Below are 21,643 nucleotides of genomic sequence, written 5' to 3'. Positions count from 1 at the left end.
TTCTTTAAAGTTCATAGAAAAAGATTGCTTAGTTCTCAAGGTTCAGGACTTAGAATATTGTCTCACACCACCTCAAGTAGGTTCCGATCTTTTGTTAGGGTTCCCGGAAGGTTATGCGCTCCGTAGCGCTCTAGCGTACTCTGGGCGCGAACAGGGAGGCTCTTTCAACTTGCACGCGCCGTGCGGTATGCGGTATACGCCACGGTTGCTTCCACCGAGGAGTACGAGGCGTACCACTCCTGTGCGGCCCGTACTCTGGGACGAACAGAAGGCTTTGATCAAGGTACGCGCCTCGCACTCTCAGGCGCACGGAGTTGGGAAGGCCGGAACGTACCTGGCGAGACAGATGCAAGCGTACAATGCTCACGGGGAAAACAGAACATTGCGGACCCCGAGTCCGTGACGAGCACTGCGCTTGAAGATTGGTGGGGTTTCTTGTGTGCTTCAGGCCACACGACGTCGTCCGGGGGACGAGTAGTACTCCACGAGTACGCACTTGTGGGCGAAGCGTACCTTGGGGTCTTTTCACAGCTGGTGGTCTCCAGAAGGCAGGCGCGGCACGGGGCCTTCAGTACGGTCCGTACTGGGGGTCGCTTTGGGAGTGCGGCGCAGCCTCTCTCAGGAGACTAAAAGGCAAAGCGGGGCGGCCGGGTACGATGCATGTACGGGCGGCCGTCCGAGGCGTAGGATTGCGCTTCCAGTCAGAATTCCGGCGGGAGGGGCGAGGGAGCACTCCCTGCGCTCCGATAGCAGGCGGGGTGGCAGAGGAGCAGACGGCCTGGCCCAGCGAGGAGAGAGCGACTCTACACAAGCGGGGCTCTCAGCGGGCAGAAGGTGGCCAGACTCCCGAGTGCCATGGCCCTAGGAGGGGGCGAGGGCGCACAATCTCTGCTCCAGCGGGAAGGAAACACACGGCTCAGTTGCAGACGAGCCAAGGCACAATGAACCCACTGGACCTGGGGTTCAGTTCAGGGGGCAAGCTCAATCAAGCCCTTGGAGATAGTTTCAAGCACAAATCAACAAAGTCCTTTCTGGTCTTTTCCTCTCCTTCCTCAGCAAGGCACCACTGCAGGCCAGTCCTTCAGCTTCTTCTTGGTCCTTCTAGTTGGGCAGAGATTCGTTGTGGTAAAACAGGATCTGATTTGTTAGGAGCAGGGCTCCTAATTTTATACACAGTTTCCTTTGTCTTTGCAGGCCAGGGGGGCCTGAGCCTGGTTCAGCCCAGTCTTGGAGCACTCTGTTTACAGGAAGCTGCCTTCTTCTTTCAGGGTGCAGGGCAGGGACATCAGACGCTCCGCAGGAGGAGGAGCCAGCATTGTGGTGGCAGAGCACTGCCCTATTCAGAGTCAAGAAGCACTCCTCCCACCTAGCCTGGGGGTAATCCCTCCATTCACCACCTGGCAACCCAGACTGTCCCCTGGAATTCCCCAACCCTGTCACTCACACAAACCAGACAGCAGATACACATCCTGTCAGAGGCGGGCTGAAATAGTCAGGCAAGCGAATGCTAACTTTCTAAAAGTATCATTTGCAAACACAGGATATTAAAATAAACTTTACTGAAATAAGTATTTTATTATTCTGAGGTAGGGCATACTAAACTTGATTTTCTACCATGTCCCCAGAGCTTGCTGGGATTAGAGTGTAATAATTCCAGCAGCCCATTCTGGCCTATGAGAACAGGTAGCCTTACAATAGTGAAAAACAAAAAGGGCTGTAATTCACTATTAGGACATGCCACACACATCAGTGCTTGTCCTACCTTATGCTTACAATGCACCCTGCCCTAGGGCCTACCATAGGGGTGACTCACATGAAGTAAAGGGAAGGTTTAGAGGCTGGCAAGTGTGTGCACTTGCCCAGCCAGCATGACAGTACCAGACTGCATGCAGGTTTTGCAATGGTAGACCTTAGACATATTTTAAGAGGCTGCTTCTGTGGGTGGCGCAACCAGCACTGCAGGCCCACTAGCAGTATTTGTATTTACAAGCCCTGGTACTCCTGGTGCACTTTACTGGGGACTGACAGTAAATCAAATGAGCCAATCATGGAAATCAATTACAGGTACACTTTACATTGGGAGCACTTGCACTGCGGCACGGATTGGCCGTGGCGCAGTGCCCTGAGCAGCTAACACCAGCAAAACATCTGAGGCACATCAGCAAAAAGTGGAAGGGAGACTCACGCCAAGGTGCCAGGTCTAACAGTTATCAATCCACAGATGTCCCTGCATTGAAAGGTCATAGCTAACGGGGTTGAAAAGCCGTTGACCGTATTGAAAGCGAACCATTTACCAGTCTCGATTATTATATCAGATGGCTGTGTTCATCTTGTACCAAACCAATGGTCGACTTTGTCTTTATGGAAACCTGTTTTCTATGTCACAAAATTTTACGCACGGTGTTATGAGTTCCATGTTCACTTGGGGATACTACGCACCTATATTGAATACTACTTTAAATATGTATGTATATAAACATTCTGAATGTATAAGTATCACGCTGTATTTGGTCTCACTTCTCTTTGACACCCTTCATAGTCCTATTCCTATTCCTATTGCCATTGTGCATTGCAATATTATGTCTTCAAAAGCAGCAGTCCTTATCCTTGAATAAAGGACATCTAGAGTAGCACCAGGTTGATTATGGTATGCATGAAAACTACGTTGGAATGGGTGGCTCTGCGAGCATGTAGATCACCAGTGGTGATTTAATTAAAGATGTAAGACGCTTGAAAGTAAGTGGCTGCCTACAAGATACTTTTCAAAGTTTCACCATTAATCTGTCACAGGAACAACAACTACAACTGATCACTTTTTTAAGAATGCCTTTAAACAGCTTTGGTTGCTGCCAGCCTGCTTTAATTATGTGCCATGATATTACTAAATAAAGTCCTATAGATTACAGAATCTTCAATACTTGTCGTCTCAGCTTTTACATCCCTTTATGACATTCAGTTCTTTCTTATCTTGAGAAAAATCTTATCCCTGATAACCAACAAATTAGATTGGTCATAGAGGCACTGAGTCTGTTCTCACGGTCATGCAAATTATTGAGTAGGAGATAAAAAGGTAAGGGTGTCTTGTGGGGTACTGCACCTGCTTTTTCTTTGCTATTACTTTTGAATTACTGTGTTTCAAAAAAAACTGCTACATGTTTATATACAAAGCAATAATAAAGGGGATGATGGACGGAGCGTTTGAGCAAATCAAACACTCATCCCCAGTCAACTGATCTGGGATTAATCCATCACCAATCTTTAGCTCGCTCCACCACCCCTGTTCAGACATGGCCATATGCAATTCAGTCTGACCCTGTGAGTCATGGGAACAGTCCAGCCTGCACTGCCAAGCCATGTCTTCACTGGACCGGAAACAAGCATCCTGGGACCGGTTTCGGATTCATAATCCTCATCAGCCAGGCTATCTTGAATCCAGTGGTAGAGTGAGCAAGGGACCCACGTCTGGGCATACCCTGCCAACTTAGGGCGAACAAAGCAATACCGAAGGGGATGATGGATGGAGCGTTTCAGCAAATCAAACACTCACCCCCAGTCAACTGATCTGGGTTTATATACAGCATAGCACTTAAGTGGAAGAATGTAGGGCACATCAATATTTTGTCTCAGACATGGAAGGTAAAATGTCAATCAATAAAACACGGGGTGCCATTTGAACACATCTGTGAAGCAAGAGGCTTAACAGAGGAGACACAGTAGAGGGTAAAAATATTTTGAACAACTATCTTTCTATATGGGAACAAGAAGGAGTTTTATGCATCTAATAGTGCAGCTTAAGAGAACTGACAAACTTACATTGTCATGTAATCAGGGGGTGTACCATCACTTGTCTCTGAACAGGAGGTTTTTAAAATATCTGCACTTGGTAATGAATGCCAGTCCACAGAAGACCAAGAGGGCAGATCTCGCAGGAGAAAATACCTCCACAATACTGGATCTCGGACCATCAGGCGCCAATAATGACTTGTACAACCCAATTGGCATAGGTCCCTGGGAGAAACAAATGACATGATATACAGCTGCACATAAACCTGAAATAAAGTAGAAAAATAACCTTTTAGATATGTGATGGAAAAATATATATTTTAACAGGTCACTAAAACTGAAAACATGGAATCATCAGATAAGATCCTCGGAATGATCGGAGAACATTAGTCAATAATTACCACTGTTCAGTTATCAGAGCTCATACAATTATTTATCCTTCATATTTTAAAGAAACAATGGAAACCTGGAAGTCAAAGGGACCAAGAGTACAGGTAACTTTTACTGGAACAATGGTCACTCTCAAAAGAAGTTATATCAAGCAAAAACACACATAAATACAATATCTATGTTTTGAGTTCCAAATGGAGATTTGTAATGTATTATTTAAATCAAACAATATATGTAAATCTTAAAGGTGGGACAGTACGTCTTGGGAAATTAGTTTCCAAAGAGATCTTCGGGTTCCAACACAAACACCACTAGCTTCTTCACAATATCTCTTGCCGAGAAAGAACATTTGAAACACTTAAGAAGACGTCCTCTCGTCATAAAATCAGCAGACAAAGGAGGAGTATAGTCTTACAAAACAAGACATAAATGAGTATATACAAGAAATGTATAGTCAACTGTCAAATATAGAACTCTATATGAACTTAACAGAAAGCTGACAAGAGAAATTCAAGAGTGAATTTTACAAATGACTTCAGATACAAAGGAAACTAGATATTTAAATCACAATTTATTTCTATTGCTTAATACAAAAAATCCTATAACTCCTGTTAGATATACACTGCCAGACAGGCCTATAGTCTCTGTTGTGGCTCTATACTAAAAACCATTAGTCAATATGCAGACTTCATTATAAAAACCTTTGTACCATTCACTGCTACATAAGAGACTGTAAGGACTGCATTAACATCACTTAAGGTAAACCTTTTGTTTGAGCTTCCTCCTTCTTAGTTACCCACAATATTGAGTCACTTTACTTTAACATTCCTCATCTTGAGGGGCTTTTTTTTATCCAAAAGCTCCTTGACACTTGCCCTCATCAAATCCCCACACCTTTCATTGTCTCGCTCTCTTAAGGCCAGCTCTCCTTTTTTCCAATTTTATATTCAATTCTATTTATAAATTAAGGGAATATTGACAGAAACCATTTTTGCTCCCAACTTTATGATTCTTAACATGGACAACCTAGAGACCCACTATTTTGCAACCTGTGAATTCATTCAGAGAGCATATTCATCTTTGGAAGAGATATATTGATGATGGGTTCATAATATGGCAAGGTACACAATCACTTCTAAATACATACCTTACTTCACCGCTAGGTGTTGACATTTAAGATGCACTATGAGGCATCTGTGCTTAAAATCCGATAATGAACATATATGATTTTGTTTCAGTGCCAACCAAAAGGAATCCCCTTTTATCATATTAAAGTCACCGTCCCAGATCACTCCAGGGCTTACTTCCTTATGGGCAATTTCTCGAGGTTATACGCAGTTGTAAAAATATATCGGAGTTTTTCAAGGAAGCTAAAGTATTACCTATCAAACTCATTTTTTACATTTACATTTTTTGGTGGAGGGGTTACCCCCGATGACATGTAACCCAGTCTATGAAAAGAACTTGGCATTGTCCCTCAGATACCCTTGTGATACCGAAACAGAGACAACCATTGAATAGAATTATTATTCTCCCCTGCACCAAATTTATACTATTAGTATAAAAATGAAACTTACATATCCTGATTGCAGGGGACCTTGAACTTGAGGCTCCTATGTTTGTCTTTAAAAGGGCAAGACTTTATATAAAAATCTGTTTCAGGCTGCACTCCTGTATGCCAATGAATCCCACATACTTACCGATCTATGGGTGTTAGAAGGTAGTCTTCCCCCAAACATTTTTGCCAGCTAACTTCCTCTTTTTGCTGTATCTTTTTGTTGGCCTTAGTACTCTGAGCACTTTACAACTGCTGACCAGTGCTTAAGTGCATGTGCGTATCCCATAAACATGGTGACAATGGTGCAAGCTCAATTTGCATATTTAGCTTACTTAACAGTGCCCTATAAAGTGGTATACCAAATACCCGGGGACTGTAATCTAAATGATACTAGTGGTCCTGCAGCACTGGTTGTGGCACCCACAAACGTAGCCTTTCAGACCTGTCTCAGGCCTACCACTGTGCATGCAGTTTACTGCCACTTCGACTTGGCATTTAAAACCACTTGCCAAGCCTTAAACTCCCCTTTTGTTACACATAGGTCACCCTTAAGGTAGGCCCTAGATAACGCAAAGGGCAGGGGGCCGCATAACTAAAACGTAGGACATGTACTTTTAAATTGCACATGTCCTGGTAGAGACAAACAGCTACATTCATTTTTCACTACCAAGGCCTGCTCCTCTTGTAGGCTAGCATTGGGAAGACCTTAAAACACTTAATCTGCAATTTCTGATTAGAACAGAGTAGATGCATCATGTTTCATATCTTTGGAATGGCAATGATAAATCCTCTTTACTGGTAAAGTTGGATTCAACATAAGTGTTTTAGAAATGTCACTTTTAGAAAGCTCAGTGTGTCTTGCAGCCTGTCTCCAATACATATCTGTGATGGGTGACACCTACACTTGTGCTTTCCCCTAGACAGCCACAAACACAGGAAAGAAAGGTGTGACTGAGAACTCATCTGCGTCCATATACATTCTACTAGCTCTTCCTCTGCAGGAAGAGGGAGCGGGAGCTGAGACTTACTCCTGAACAGACAGTGTCCTGTTTCCCAAACAAAGGGCTGATCCCCCCCCCCCCTACACACACACACACAGCTAGCCTGGCACACAGGGCTGGGATGAAAGGGGGCCTGTGCACTTCAAGGGCCTGCTCTGAATTCACCCTCACTTGTAAGGCATATTTGGGTCCAAGTACTAAGCCTCTGACCCTACCAAGACAGTACACTACTGAACCTGTGCAGAACTCCACCAGAAGGAAGGACTGTTGTGCCACAAGGTTTGCCACTTTGCCTGACTGCTTTCTGCATTGCTGAGCTGCACTGATGCCTGCTGATCTCTGCCCTGCTGATCTCAAGGACTGGACCCATTTCACTTGAACCCAAAGTGACTTTAAGGACTTGCTGACTTGCCCCCTGTTCTGAAGTCTCAGAGCCATCTAAGACTTCCTACAACTCTGCAACAGCACCTGGACTCTGCCATCTGCGAGTCATGCCCTGCCAAGTGGTGCCAATCCTCAACGGGGGCCTTGACATGTGATTTCTGCTGTTCAGAACCATCAAAATCGAAGCAGTGATGACTTTGCATCAATCAGAACTGATGCATTGCCCTTCGACACTGAAGCAGATCGATGACATCACATCGACGGACTGTGCAGCCCGATGACAACGGACAGCGAGGCTCAACAACAATGCAGTGTCTGTATCGTAAGTTTGTCATCGCCTGCGCGGATCAGCGTCAACACATCAAGACTTCGACGGTTTGCTCCATTCAAGGTACTTTTTCAGCGGGACCCACGTGAGTCCTGTAGCAGGTCTTCCCTCCATTGTGGTCAGCCTGAATTTTGGATTTGCCCCAGTCCAGCGTGACCTCAAGTAAACCCGTAGTGCTACCATTTTTGGTTTATTCTTTTAAAATTCATAACTCCGGTTCTACTATTTGGATTTGTGTTGTTTTGGTCTTGATGTATTCATTAAAAAAAATTATCTCGAGCTATGTAGAGATACGCCTGACTGCTCTGTGCCAAGCTACCAGATGGTTAATTTTTAGTGTGTACTTCGCTTACTTCGCTTACTTCGCAGCGCCAGGATACCCGCTGGGTGACAGCTGCGCTTAATAAGCATTAAAATACATACATACATACTCTGACTAAGATTGTGGTCCCTACTTGGACCACTGCCAACTACAGTCCCAATTTCTAGCAATGGGGTATTCAACCCTCTCTGGGGCACTGCATGTGTGACCAGTACAATGCTTGCTAATTTACCATTGAAAGCAAGGAATTCCCTTAAAGTAACATTAGATTTTCACTCCCTTCTCAAACTGCAACACCAATTATGTTATCTAGCATACTTGATCGGTAACCTCTGAAATACTGTGGTGGTAAACCAAAAGGCATATACCTGAACTGATAATCATCTGGGTTATGGAGGCAGTGTATGTATACTTTCTGGTTGAAGAAGAATCTGATTATATGCAGATTGGATATTGACTAGTAGCCACTATTCATAAAGCTAAATGTTTTTTAGCATCTCGTTAATTCTGGATATCTGACACCCCTCCACCCCACCCCCTCAGCTCTTTTTTTTTTATATTTGGCGCACTTCACGCTTAGGCCTTCATAACTTATTTTTCCAAAACAGTCATCCTTGCTAACGTGGCATACTTTTTTGCTAACATCCTGAGGATACTTTAGATAGCTAGTGTTTGTGGATTTCCCCTAAAAAGAATCGAGAAAATAGCACAAATATAGCTGATTTCTGATTTTTTAGGCAGAAAATGGGAAAAAGTGCTGTTCAAGAAAGCATACTTTTTTTCCTAAAATGATAACGAAGGTTTTTACCATAGTTTTTGCATTTTTCTAAGAAGAAGTCAATTTTTCCAAATGTTTGTGTTTTCAATCTATTTGCTGTTCGTGGTGGAAACAAGTGCAACACCCATTGGTGAACCCGGAAATCTATACATTTCTGAAAAGTAGACAAAAATCTGAATTCAGCAAGGTGCTATTTGTGTTGATGCCTGAAATTTTCCCCAAACACACCGATCTTTTGAAAAAAAAGAAAAATGGGAAAAAATTGCGACGGGGACAATGTTTTTACCTGTATTTTTTTGCCACAATGGACGATTTACAAAGCAGTATACAGACAGTTATGTCTGTCAGGCCCTTGAGGTCACAAGTATGTGTAGGGTTTTTAGGTTTTCCAAAAACACACCATACCCAGAGCCAACAACTGAGCAGCAGCTTGGAATGGCTTTTCAGCATGAACTGACCATGCAGCAATGCATACGGTAAAATATGATGACTGAAAAATGGGTATGAAGAGAACCTATGTATTTCTGAAAGTGCACAAGGGTCTGAGTTTTGAAGCAATTGTTATTTGCACACCTCTGAATTTGGTCATACCCATACTGTCATGTGATTCAGAGGAAATTTTGCAAAATATGCTCTTTCCCGTACACTATCTTACATTTTGAAGCCAAAAAGGCAGTGAAATCCATTGGTAATAAAAAAGGATCTACTATTCTGTGTTCCCATACGTATCCCGATAAAAATGGCACCCCATGGAGCAGAGTGCAGCAAATAAGCAAGGCAAGTAAGAAGAAAAGTGGATGCATCACTACTCTGCCGATCCATATGTCAAAACTACACCAAATGATTCCAAATTCTGTCTTGAATGCCATGGGGATGCTTTGTGTCCTAGGCATGCAGGAAGTTTATTGGGGATTTAGGGAAAGAAGATAGGCCAGTGCCATGGTGGTCCACCCACACCAATTTTTAGTTTCCTAAAACAAAAACAAACAAATGATCCCTGGCTTGTATCGGGCTTTTTGCAGGAAGCCCCTCCCCATTCAACACCGATTGGAGAGGGGGGGCCATTACGCCGGTGGGAGGGGGGGTTGAGAAAGACTGTTGGGCTCGCTTTGGGATGGAGGCACAGCCCGATGTCTGGATAGGGAGCCCTCCACTAATTTTTCTGGGATCTTTTTTCCTCCTATGTTCTATTGGGTGTTCTGTTTGCGAGATGCAGATTGGGGGCATGGCAAGGGTGGGGGCAACACAAACTATTGGGGACCAGCGATCGCCTGTAAAAAAAAATAGTAAAAGCAGCATTCCCTGTTGGTGCCTCGTAGGCTTTATGCCGCTATAGATGTGACAGAATGGGAAGTAAAGTCTATCATGTCTGGGACAGGAGCACAGACCCATAGGGAGGCGCTCCCTCCTTAAGAAGTTAGTAAAAACACCATTCCCTGGTGCATAGTGGGTTTTCTGCCCCCCCCCCCCTTAGTAAACATGCCATCTGCCCCCAGGGGTGGGGTGGAAAAAAAGACTAATTCTCCCTTGGGTAGAAAGGAACACATACCCATTTCAATGGGGGCATTTTCCCCCCTACACTGCAAAAGTATGTCTCTGGTGTCTAGTGGGGTGGATCCCTGCTTGGAGATCAGGTACCAAGGCGGTTTTAAAGCAGAAACCCACTCGGTAGTGGGAGTGCTAGAGAGAGGACAATGTCCCCTTTCCAGCATTGCAACTCCAGGTTTGATCAGTGCTAGGGAGCAGAATTTGTCACCCGCCACCACCGATCAAAAATGAAAGCAGAATGCACAATCTTCATTCACTTTTAATATATTGTGATATCAACAAGCTGTACTGGTGTTACAGCCAAACAAAAACGAACTCAGGATGCAAGGGAAGCTCTTCCCCCGCAACCGGACTTGGATTTCTGAAAACAAAATACTTCTGATCCGTAAAAAAAAGAAGCAAAAAATTTTCTATAATTGACTAAATAAAGCAAAAAATAAACATGTTGCAATAAATATCTCCTTTCTGGTTGTCACTGAGCAGGTAGAAAAACAGAGCAGAAGAAAACAAAATTAACATTTCCCAATCAATACAAAAGACTTTATTCGGATAACATTGTATCCATAAAAGTAGAGCACATACAAGATTAAAATCACGATAAGCAAATAAATAACATAATCAGAGTTAATGGCATATGGAGAAAGTAGCAAAGCAAGTGCACAATAAAAGCAATTACAGGGACATGATAAGTTCGTAATGTTAAAACCAGGGTGTAAATAGACTTCATAGGTTGCACATTGATTTGTGAGCCCTTGTGGCTAAGCGTAAGAAAGTACCAACAGGCATGATTAATTCTACAGTTTCCAATTTAAGTATACTGCTAACTGCATCTATCAATAAAATGGGAGAGAGATTTTTTTTTAATGGGATTAACAGCCATTTGGAGTATTTAGTATAATACTTACAGAAAAATAAAAAGTGTACGAGTGTTTGTCCACTCTGGCAATCACATGGACATGGTAGGGAATCAAGTTTAGCCTTGTACCCAAGGGGAAAGCAGAGCAAATATTTTACAGTCCCAGCCCGCAAGCGAAAAAAAAGACCTCTCTCCCAATGTGACATCAGTAATATGATATAGCTGGGCAAGGAAAGCTCAGTTCGCTCTATGGGTACGAAGTCGGCAATAGTTTGTTTCTTTAATTGCCTCTCTGATCTCTCTGCGCTGTAAAGTGCATATAGTGCTGACCTGAGGACTTTATTATCTAGTCTCTGCAGTAGCCGGGTTTAAAAACAGTCCTCCAAAGTTGAAGCTTTCCAGCCATGGGATATCCAGCCCTTTCTCACAGCAGGGACACTCCTCTATTATCCCCCGAGTAAGTAATGCTGCAGGGTTTTTCATAATGGCTAGCCAAAACAATGCGGGCGTGCCCTTATAAAGTCTTCAATATAACTTAATTTTAATTTACTGTGGCATATATACTGAGCTGTGGAAATTGGTGCGCCCAGAAGCTTCCTGCAAAATCTATTTTCTTCTAAATGGATGCTGGTGCTTTTAGCGATACCCCAAACCTCTGCACCATAGGTTGCTATAGGTAGGCACTGTGTTTTTAAAATATTTAGGATCGCCAGGATTTGCCCTGATCTATATGGGCGGGGGAGACTGAGAATAGAATTGGTGGCCTTTACAAACTTATTCTTGCAAAACCCTATATGTTCAGACAAAGTACTGTTTACAGCAAAGACCATCCCCAAATATGGGAAAGCGGAAGTGCAAACTAGTTTTTGGTCACCAACGGAAATGGAACTTAGGGGGTATTTCTTTGGCCCACAGGACATTAAAAAGATTTCCTGAACTTAGTGCATAGGTCAAAGCCAGTCATAAAATCCGTGAAACCCCGTACTAAAGTGCGTAGGGCTTTTGGGGTGCGTCCAATTACCGGAAACACCGGAAGGGTTTTGTCTTTAATTCTGGGAACATTAACCTTTTCATTTTTCGCCATTTAAACAGCTGTGTTAATTATCCTTCATGACCTGACCTGCCTTTCTACTGGGCTGCTGGCTCTGGCAACAGGCACTGTGACTTAAAACCTGAAATGCAGTAAGTTATTACAGTTGAGTTCTGCCATCCCTTTATGATCAGCGACAGGGTGCATCACCAGTCGCCGATTAAAAAGAAATTAGAGGTGGGTTTTTATACTGGGAATGTAGAATTCCATATATTATAAATGTATCTTATTCGTCATTTGCCTGTTGAATGAACTACACTACAACGTTGTTAGTCCAAAAAGACAGAGCTCACTAAAGGTGTCATAGATGACATGGGGCCACTTATCAGCTATGGTGCAGGCGGAGGAAAGTGGAAGGCTTAAGGCAGAACAAGTTGACTTTGATGATAGTAGGGAGGCACTCATCGGCAAGCAGACTCTTTTCAATACAACATACTTGCCAACCATATCAATTTAAGTGATCACTTTTTCATCAGTCTTACAGATTTCAGCATCTAGACCTACGATTTTCATGAGGCCAAAGCAGATCTCAGAAATTCACCATTCCTCCTGCAGTGATGAACAAAACCAATGCACAGTGCAGGTGGTCAGGGATTAATTCAGAACAAACGTTCGGATAAGTGATCCCAGAAGTGTCTTGCGAGATTAAAGGCAGTGAGACGAAGGATCGGGCAATCCACCGAGCAATGGCACTTTCCGCCTCTGCTTACAAGCATGGAGAATATGCAGAAACATTGTTTTTCTAACAAACTAGAAAGACAAAACTCAATTTTTAAAACCACAACACTTCTGCCATGCCCAGTAGGCTGCTACATGTGGAGCACTGCAACTGAAGGTGAGTAGAGGAAGCTGCCTCCTTACCACATCCCACCTGCACAGAGCCAAGTCTATGTCAGTGTTACTCTGGGCCAATATTATTGACACCAATGAGAAATGTGTTTCTTTGCTTGACTAATTCTTTATTCCTAATCATAATCCACTGCCCCCAAAGTGTCCCCCTACCAACTTTCACTGCTATCTCCCGACACAAGATGCACTTCAGTGCCTCTACAAATACACATTTCTGTTATAGACATGTCAAAAGTAATGCCTTGGTTGTGGTACAGCCCTTAGTAGCACACGAATAGCAGTCTCTCATTATATGGTATATATTTCATTGCTATGGGATACCGAGCCTGGTGAGGGCTCTAAGGGACCAAAAATACCCATAAACGTGAGATACAAGACCCTACAGGCCATTTAGGATGATATAGGACCAATTCTTTCTAAAAACTGAAATCCCCGATTTTAAAATTGAGACTACCTTGAAATGCTATGTGCACCTATTTTCCTTGCACTGACATTAAGAGACGGAAAAATAGTATTATTCCAAAGGTTTAGGATCTTCTAGATAAGAATAGAATTACATCTGAGGTAGATTTAAGTTCAAGAAATCTCTTTTAGGCAAATGGTCTCTGTTTTCAATAGTCTGTGTCTATCAGCCATATGTATATCAAGCAAGTGAATTATGGATAGGCAATAATGTGCTTTAATGGTATTCAGATCAATTGAGTTTTTAATAATTTCATATCCACTGACTGGTTTACAGACATACATAAAAAAACATAATGGTGTCCGATTGGTTGTAAATAAATTTACAAGATTGTAGTGAACTTCTTAGACCAAGATTAGGCACTTTCTATTGCATTTGCACTTTAGCGGAGATAAAAATTTTATCTGGTTAGAGTTTATGAGTTGTCTCTGATAGTTCTGGCTATAAGTATATATTGCACTTTAGGAGAAAGGTTACATCCTATGAATTGCGTTTTACCCTCCTTTAATTGGTGATTTTGTATGCAGTAGTTGCTCTAGTCTATACTGATACATACAATAATAATTGTGTGTGAATGATTGGAATCAAACAATGTAAGTCTACAGACTACTATTCAGAACAGATTATGCAATTTTTCTATTGCACTTGCACTTTAGAGAAGATAAACCATTTGTGTGATTGGAATGTACGCAAACTCTTAGATAGCTTTGTATGTACAGCACTTTTTAGAAAAGACAAAGTGCCCCATGCATAGTTGGTTTTACTTCTGTTTTCAGCACTGCATAATGTCAGATGTTAATTACAATGCGAAATGTTAGAAATGGAAAATATTTTTTCTGTAGCCCAAGCATATAAAACACAACACTAAGTGGATCCTCGCATCCTTGCATTATACAGACTCATCATACACTGTAAGACGTACGTTTTGGAGCACAATGTCCTACCCATGAAACAGCCTCACTGCGCGAACAGCTTTACACATTGTTTGTGAAGCTCTCTGAATGGCAAAGTCTTGGTTTATTGTCATATGATGTGATTCTATGTCATGAGTTTGCCCCGCCTTTTGGTTTACTGTGACCAAACCGTTACTGTAACTAAAAAGACCTACATATTTTTAGTCTCAGAATGGCAGGGCAGTGCCATCTTAGCGCGCTCAGGGACAACAACAGAGGGCGGGCGGAAACCCACAGACTGTAGCCTCCTCCCGTCACAGCTAACAATATGAGGTGCGAGCTGGCGAGTTGAACAAGAAGCATCCAAAGTTCCCGCACAGAGCGTCGGAACTGCAAAAGGGACGGGGGATAGAGCCCTCCGCAGACAAGAAAACACCCCGCTGACAAGGTGCGCTGAGGCGGTGCACTGAGATTCAGAGCAACGGGGGAAGCACCAGAAAAACTAAACGGAAGTCAAGCAAATTTGCACCAACGCGCGTGGGTGGGCACCACCACCACAATATGAGTGCAGGTCTAGTAATCTCCCCACAGTCGAGCTGGCAGTGTAAAGTCGCCATCTATGGATAACATCATGACCTTGCTGCGGGCTCCCCGCAAGGGGCGGGGAGCGATCCCCTCGCCGCACCCAGGACTGGCATCCCTCCCTCCCTGTCCCTCAACTACTCGCCTGGAAAGGGCTCCCTCTACAGCTCGCCCTGCAGCCAGAACAGCAGCTCCAGCACGGGGAGCTACCACTGCAACATGCAGGCCATGAGCCTGTACTCAGGAGAGCGCTTCCTGACTTTGATTTCTGAACTATGTGCCCCCCAGACTTCTCCTGGCACTCTAATCCATACTCACTGGGTCACCCTCATGGACTTCTTTTCGGGTTTTTTTCCTTTTGTCCTGGCCGCCATTTTGTTGCTGTTCACAGCCACTTTTCTCTGGACCCTGACCCGACATCTCGTCCATTCCCTCGTCCTTTCCCCTTTTGCCTCGTTTCCCCCTTGACGAACCTTAAATGTTTCTTCCTTTTTCTGATTTGCCTTTTCTTCATACCCTTGTATCCCTCCCACCCTCCCTTGGTGTTGTGACTGCGTCCCCCCTCCGACCCCACTTAATGGAACTCTGCTCTCCTGGTTTTTTGGGTCTTGACCTGAGAAAATCTACTATTTGTATATCTTTGTATATAGAGATAACTCTAATCACTAGTATATGCAGTAGACCTCTGTACGATCTACCATTCCTATGTGACTCTTAAGAGTATATTCGTATCCCTTCCTTGAATGCTCCTCCTTGTGTGACTATAACTTGTACATTTGCAAAAAAAAATCCGTTTGTATCTTTTATGCAACGCACGTAATCCTGAGTCCTTATGTAAAGCAACTGGTTCTTATGTAAAACGCTCTGACGCCTTCGGGTAATGTTCGCGCTATATAAAATCGCATTAAATAAAAATAAAAGAGACATCAAGTTTCATTCTTTGCGAATGAGACACACATTTCGGGGTTGGGTTGACCTCTCACAAAAAAGACCTGGTGAGAAGGGCTAGAGCTTGAACTCTAAATGTGACTATTCAAATAGCTGGTGTCTGAAATAGCAGCTTCTGCGAGAAATCCTGACGCTCTTCCCCATACACGAGGTCCTCATACAGACTGCTTCAGTTGACAGAAAAGGGATCACTTTGGACACATTAGAGAGCTGACTTAGTACTTTGCGAAGTCACTCCTTTTTAAGTTAGTTATAATTTCTTGTATATTTTTATACTGTCACGGTGGGTGGCAGCGTTTTCTCTGGCGTCATTAAATATACCTCACTCCCCTGTGATTTATAAAAACTTGTGAGATCTGCAATTACGAGGCAGGGCCACTAACCGGTAGGCACTGCAGGGCGCTGGAGTGCTCTCCATCGGCAGTGCACTCTTGCACGACTGATGCATCCTGGCTGCGTGTCCTCCTCACACTCGGCAGGTAGAGGTCCCTGTAGTGTCGAAAGCTGCTGAGTACAGCGGACTCCAGTCGACTCCTCCACTCGCTGGGGTGGTCCTCATTCTCTGCCATGGGCAGCCCAAGATCTGTTTGCTGCTAGCGAGGACCTTCAACAAGTCAACAGTGCCGAGGGTTAAACTTTTACAAGTGCGCCGGTGTTCTGATAATGTATTTGGATATACCAGGAAGCGCAGGTTGTAGTGGTCAGAACCATCACTAGCACCGCCCTTGCGTTGACACGCCACTTTACAACACAAAAGAAACAGGAAATATTCTCATCTCCTGACTCAGCTTCCACGTTTGCGGGCTTTACATCTTTAAGTAGTTCAGTGCGGAAGTTGTCGGGAGACGACCTGCGCGAACTAGGGGGTGGGGGCGGGTGTTCATTGACAGTGACAACGGCCATCTTACAGTAGGAATATTTCCTTCGCGTCTGTTAGCATACTGTAAAAAGTAACGATATAATACATCTAATTCCAGAGGTAAACTATAAATTAATATTGGTTACTATATCTTTTAAAATACTGCGATAATGTAGAGGAGACCACCGTAAAATTAATTTAGATTTACTCATCTTGTCATTTCCCTAACAACTTTAACCAACATGATTTGCTTTTTAGCTGTTATGTGTATGTTTCATACATTAGACTTGCTTACTGGGGTTACATATTTACAGTTCCAAGATGGCTGATCAAGTGGAGCAGAATCAGAGGCGGTGCTTATAGCAAATGCTTAATCTACCGGTAGTCATAGAGACCTCGTAAACCAAATAAAAGGCATCGCCCGTACAGGTGAGGCATTTATAGAAGACTCCACTTATGGCCTCAGCAACAAACGGAGGCACCTCTGGCTATGTGTTTTGGGAGAGCGAGGACAAAGAGGTGATGGCTAGAAACAACCATCAACCTGACAGGGTATTCACTAGTGTTGCATCAGAAGGGAGTTTGCACTATGCAGATCTGTGGTGCAATCTCAATTACAAGCCGCGGATGGACCTTTAGTTCTAGACTGAGGTTGTAGCTCAACTAATCAACAACACGTCAATGACAGTGAAGCACATTAGGCTCCACAGTAGATACAGTTTTAAATTTGCAAACCATAAAGGTTTATAGCACAGTTACAAATACAAATTATTTAATGTTATCTGAGTCAGTGGTCAAACAATGGATATATCTGTATAAATACCAGTTCATATAATACAAATCTGTTTTTATGTTTTATTTTTTATAGATCTGAAAGCCGCCTTTGATCGAGTTGATAGAGCCCTATTGTGGACAAAACTAAGGCAGTGGGGGCTTCATGAAAGAACTCTACAAGCAATAAAACACCTGGATCCAAATCAAGTTGGCGGATGGAAGGCAGCTGTCCAGGCATATACACAGAACCATTGACCTAATGCAAGGCTGTGTCTTGACACCCCACTTTTTCAGATTATTTATAACCTATCATTGGGTCTTGATCAAGTGAACTCTCACCCACCCAGGCTAGGAACACTGCCACTGTCACGCTTGGCATATGCGGATGACATATTGCTGCTGAGCCGTTCAAGAGTAGAACTATAAGGTCTATAAATGAAGTTTCTGCATTCGCCATGACAAACAAACTGAAAATCAACACGTCAAAAACAATGACAATCGGAAATGGCACTTGCAACTCACCAAGGATCAAATCAAATTACGTAACCCTAGAGGAATTGGGTAGCTATAAATATCTGGGCTTCATCATAGAGAAAATGTAACATTTCATGATGTATAGACAACATTTGGTGAAAAAAAGGTAAGGCGCTGATGCATACCTTTTGTGCACTACCCAAAAAGGTGGACAGACCCTTCTTTTAACCCACTGTTAGACATAATCCGCATAATTACTGCCATCACTGTCTTTTGCAAGTACTGCCATGCACAGGAAAGATTCTTCCACTCGAGAGAAAATACAGACAAATGCAAGCAAGTTCTTGGGCTTCCCCAGAGCGCCTCCCCTGCCCAAGTTCGACAAAAATTTGGTCTAAAGAAACAAAGGATTGCAAGAGGGTACACTATCAAAACATGGCACAAAATCCGGATTACTCATAAGAGCACATTAGCTAGTGGGCTATGGCAGTCATTGGATAATGACAATAACTCAGTATACAGTAAAAACGTGAGGTCCTCACTACCAGAAACAAAAACCATCAACATATGGGACCTAAATTTACCACATTCCACATTCTGCTGAGCCATCAACAAAGTAGCTCAATTGCATTCCCTCATTGAAGACACGCAAAAACTAACGTCACAGTCACATGCCTGGATGATAGTTGTTAGAAATGGGGTTCTCTAGTTGGTAGAGGTAGGCACCTTTGTCCAAGTAGGGACCCTTGCTTCTAGTCACGGTAAGGGGGATACACTTCCAAAATAACCCCTACTCACCCCCTTGGTAGCTTGGCAGGAGCAGACAGGCTTATCTCAGAGGCAGTGTGTAAAGCATTTGTGAACACAGACAGTAACACAGTGAAAACACTGCAAAAGGACACCACACCAGTTCAGAAAAATAAGTAATCTTTATCTAAACCAAAACAAGACCAAATGACAAAAATTCACAATACAGTATTAAAAATAAAGCTTTCAAATGGTAGAAATAGTTCAGTTCAAAGCCAATTGCAGATGCAACAGTTTGCTCACAAAGTACCTGGGATGCATTACGCAAATAAACAAAACGGGCCGCACGGAAGGTGATGGGTCGTTCCTTACACTCAGGGAAGGTGAAGTGTTGGTTCCTTGCTTTGGGGAAGGTGATGCGTCGGTTCCTTACTGTAGTGCAGGGAGGTGGTGCGTCGGGTCCTTACCGAAGAGTCGGTGATGCGTCCGTTTATTACAGCTTGGGGAGTGGACACGTCGGTTTCTGACTGCGTCCCCCAACAACGCAACAGACTTGGTGCCTCGATGCGATGGGATGATCCAGTGACGATGCGTGAACTCGTGCAGCCGCACAGCAGGCCTTATGTCGGACTCAGTGCGGTGATCTCGGACTTTAGATATCGGTGCACTTGATGCGGCGTGCAGCTATTTCTCGAGCCACAGCAGGTGCTGGGACGGTTTCTTTGGCGATGCATCGGAAACAGGTGCGGATGCTTCTCGCTTCTTCGTTGATTTTCCAGCTCCCAGCAGAAAACAGTTCTCTAGAGGTCCAGAACAGCAGCAGGCACCTCTTTGCAGGTTAGAATTCCCAACAAGGAAATTCTGGGGAGCTGGTGGTGAAGTCTTTGTGTCCCTGAGACTTCAGAACAGGAGGCAAACTCAGTTTCAAGGCATTGTAGGTCTTCTTTCAAGCAGGTTACAAAGCAAACAGCAAAGTTCTTTGTCTCATTTTTCTTGGCAGCAAGCAGCCACTGCAGGCTAACCCGAGACAGCAAACAGCACAGGGACAGTATTCCTCAGCTTATCTGGCTCTTCTCCTCGGCAAAGGTTCCTCTTGATTTCCCAGAAGTGATTTAAAAGTCTGGATTCTAGGCCCCTCTTTTTATACCCAAAGATCCCTTGTTCTCTGAGGCAGTGTGTCTGTACCCAGCCAAAACCATTTCTATGGGCACTTTGCAAGTACACAACAATCTACATTGTCAGTGTGAGCCCTGGCTCCAGACACAGCACAAGGTGGCAGGGCCATCATTGTGGAAGGCAGGCACAGCCCTATTCAGGTGCAGGTGCTACTCCTCCCACCACTCCAAATGCAGATCAGGCCTATTCAGCCCAGCCCTGACTCATCAGGCTCTCTGGAGCCACTGCTCCTCCCCAGCCCCTAACACTCCAAAGCCAGACATGCTATAGACAAACCTAGCAGAGGCATACTGGATGGTTTGACAAGAAAATACCTACTTTCTAAAAGTGGTATTTTCCAACACAGAATGTAAAAATCACCCTCACTAAAAGATGCACGTTAACATTCTGAGTTCAGGCATACTACATTTAATGTGTCCATCTTGTTCCCAGGGTCAGTTGTGTTTATAAGGTGTTATAAACAAACTCCCCTTTCTGAACAGATAGCCTTGCAATAGTGAAAAACTAAATTGGCAGTATTTCACTATCAGAACATGCCACACACATCAGGGCATGTCCTACCTTTCACATACAATTCACCCCGCCCACAGGGGTACCTTGGGCCTACCTTAGGGGTGACTAATATGTAGAAGAGGGAAGGTTTAGGGACTGGCACGTGTGTGCACTTGCCAAGTCGACATAGCAGTCCCAGACCGCACATATACTCTGCAAAGTTAGGCCAGAGTTACATTTTATAGGCTGCTTCTGTGGGTGGCACAATCAGTGCTGCAGCCCACTAGCAGCATTTGATTTACAGGCCCTGGTCACACTGAGTGCACTAAACTAGGGTCTGACAAGTAGCTCAAATAGGCAATCATGGAACCACTAATCCGTAACAACAATTTCTAAAACGGAGCACTTGCACTTTGGCACTGAACAGCAGTGGCAAAGTGCCCAAATCACCTAGACCAGCAAAAATGGAGTCTAACACATAGAAAAACACAGGAGGCAAAGGCAAAAAATGGAAGGGAGACCCCCGCCAATGGTGCCAGATTTAACACATGTCCCCTCCAGCTGAAATGTGGGGAGAACTACCCACCCTCTTGGGAGATCTCTTCACTGAGCCAAAAAACCTGGACAGACCATTAGCATTGGCGTGTTCTGTACCAGGGCGGTGCTCCACCATAAAGTCCATCCCATGTAGGGAAATGGACTACCTCAACAGCTTTGGATTCTCACCCCTCATTTGCATCAACCATCTCAGGGGCCTGTGGTCTGTCTGAACCCAGAAGTGAGTTCTAAACAAGTATGGTATCAGCTTCTTCAGCGCCCAGACCACAGCAAATGCCTCACTCTCAATCACACTCCACCTCTGTTCCCATGGAAGTAACCTCCTACTAATGAAGGCTAGAGGGAGGTCTAGGCCCTCCTCATTTAGCTGTGAGAGCACAGCCCCCACACAATGTTCTCAAGCATCTGTCTGCACAATTAATTCTTATGAAACGTTGGGTGCCTTAAGCAAGGACGCCGTGCACATGGCAGATTTCAGGACATCAAAAGCCTTCTGGCAGGTGTCAGTCAAATTCACTTTCCTGGGCTGCTTCCAGGAAGTCACCTCTGTCAAGGGGGCAACAATGGTGCCATATCCCTTGACAAATTTCCTGTATACCCATTGAGTCCTAAAAAGGCTCTCACCTCTACCTGAGTCTTGGAGGGGGAGGGGGGTTCCCAAGCCAGAATGGTATCAATATTGGGCTGTAGGAGCGCCAACTGTCCGCACCCCACCTGGTGTCCCAAGTACACCACTGAACCCTGCCTGATCTGGCACTTGCTTGCCTTGATCGTGAGGCCTGCCCTCCGC

The 21,643-nt window shown here is 44.1% G+C and overlaps 1 protein-coding gene across 3 annotated transcripts in view; it reads right to left on the bottom strand.

Annotated features, from left to right (window-relative positions):
* The window catches only part of FBXO4 (F-box protein 4), a 293,565-nt gene that overhangs the window by 189,199 nt on the left and 82,723 nt on the right, over positions 1-21,643 (bottom strand). For 2 of the 3 annotated variants that reach the window (XM_078675012.1, XM_078675014.1), the window contains exons 1-2: positions 16,157-16,610; positions 3,814-4,049 (exon numbers count right to left, since the gene is read on the bottom strand). In XM_078675012.1, coding sequence (XP_078531138.1) covers positions 3,814-4,049; positions 16,157-16,342 — 422 coding nt within the window. In that variant the 5' untranslated portion in view covers positions 16,343-16,610. Of the gene's footprint in view, positions 1-3,813; positions 4,050-16,156; positions 16,611-21,643 lie in introns of those variants that run through there. The other variant, XM_078675013.1, reaches the window with a different exon arrangement.

Source organism: Lissotriton helveticus, chromosome 2_1, assembly GCF_964261635.1.
Source record: "Lissotriton helveticus chromosome 2_1, aLisHel1.1, whole genome shotgun sequence".
Taxonomy (NCBI): Eukaryota; Metazoa; Chordata; class Amphibia; order Caudata; family Salamandridae; genus Lissotriton; species Lissotriton helveticus.
The sequence above is the reverse complement of the archived record's forward strand: the minus strand, read 5'-3'. Positions and strand labels throughout refer to the sequence as shown.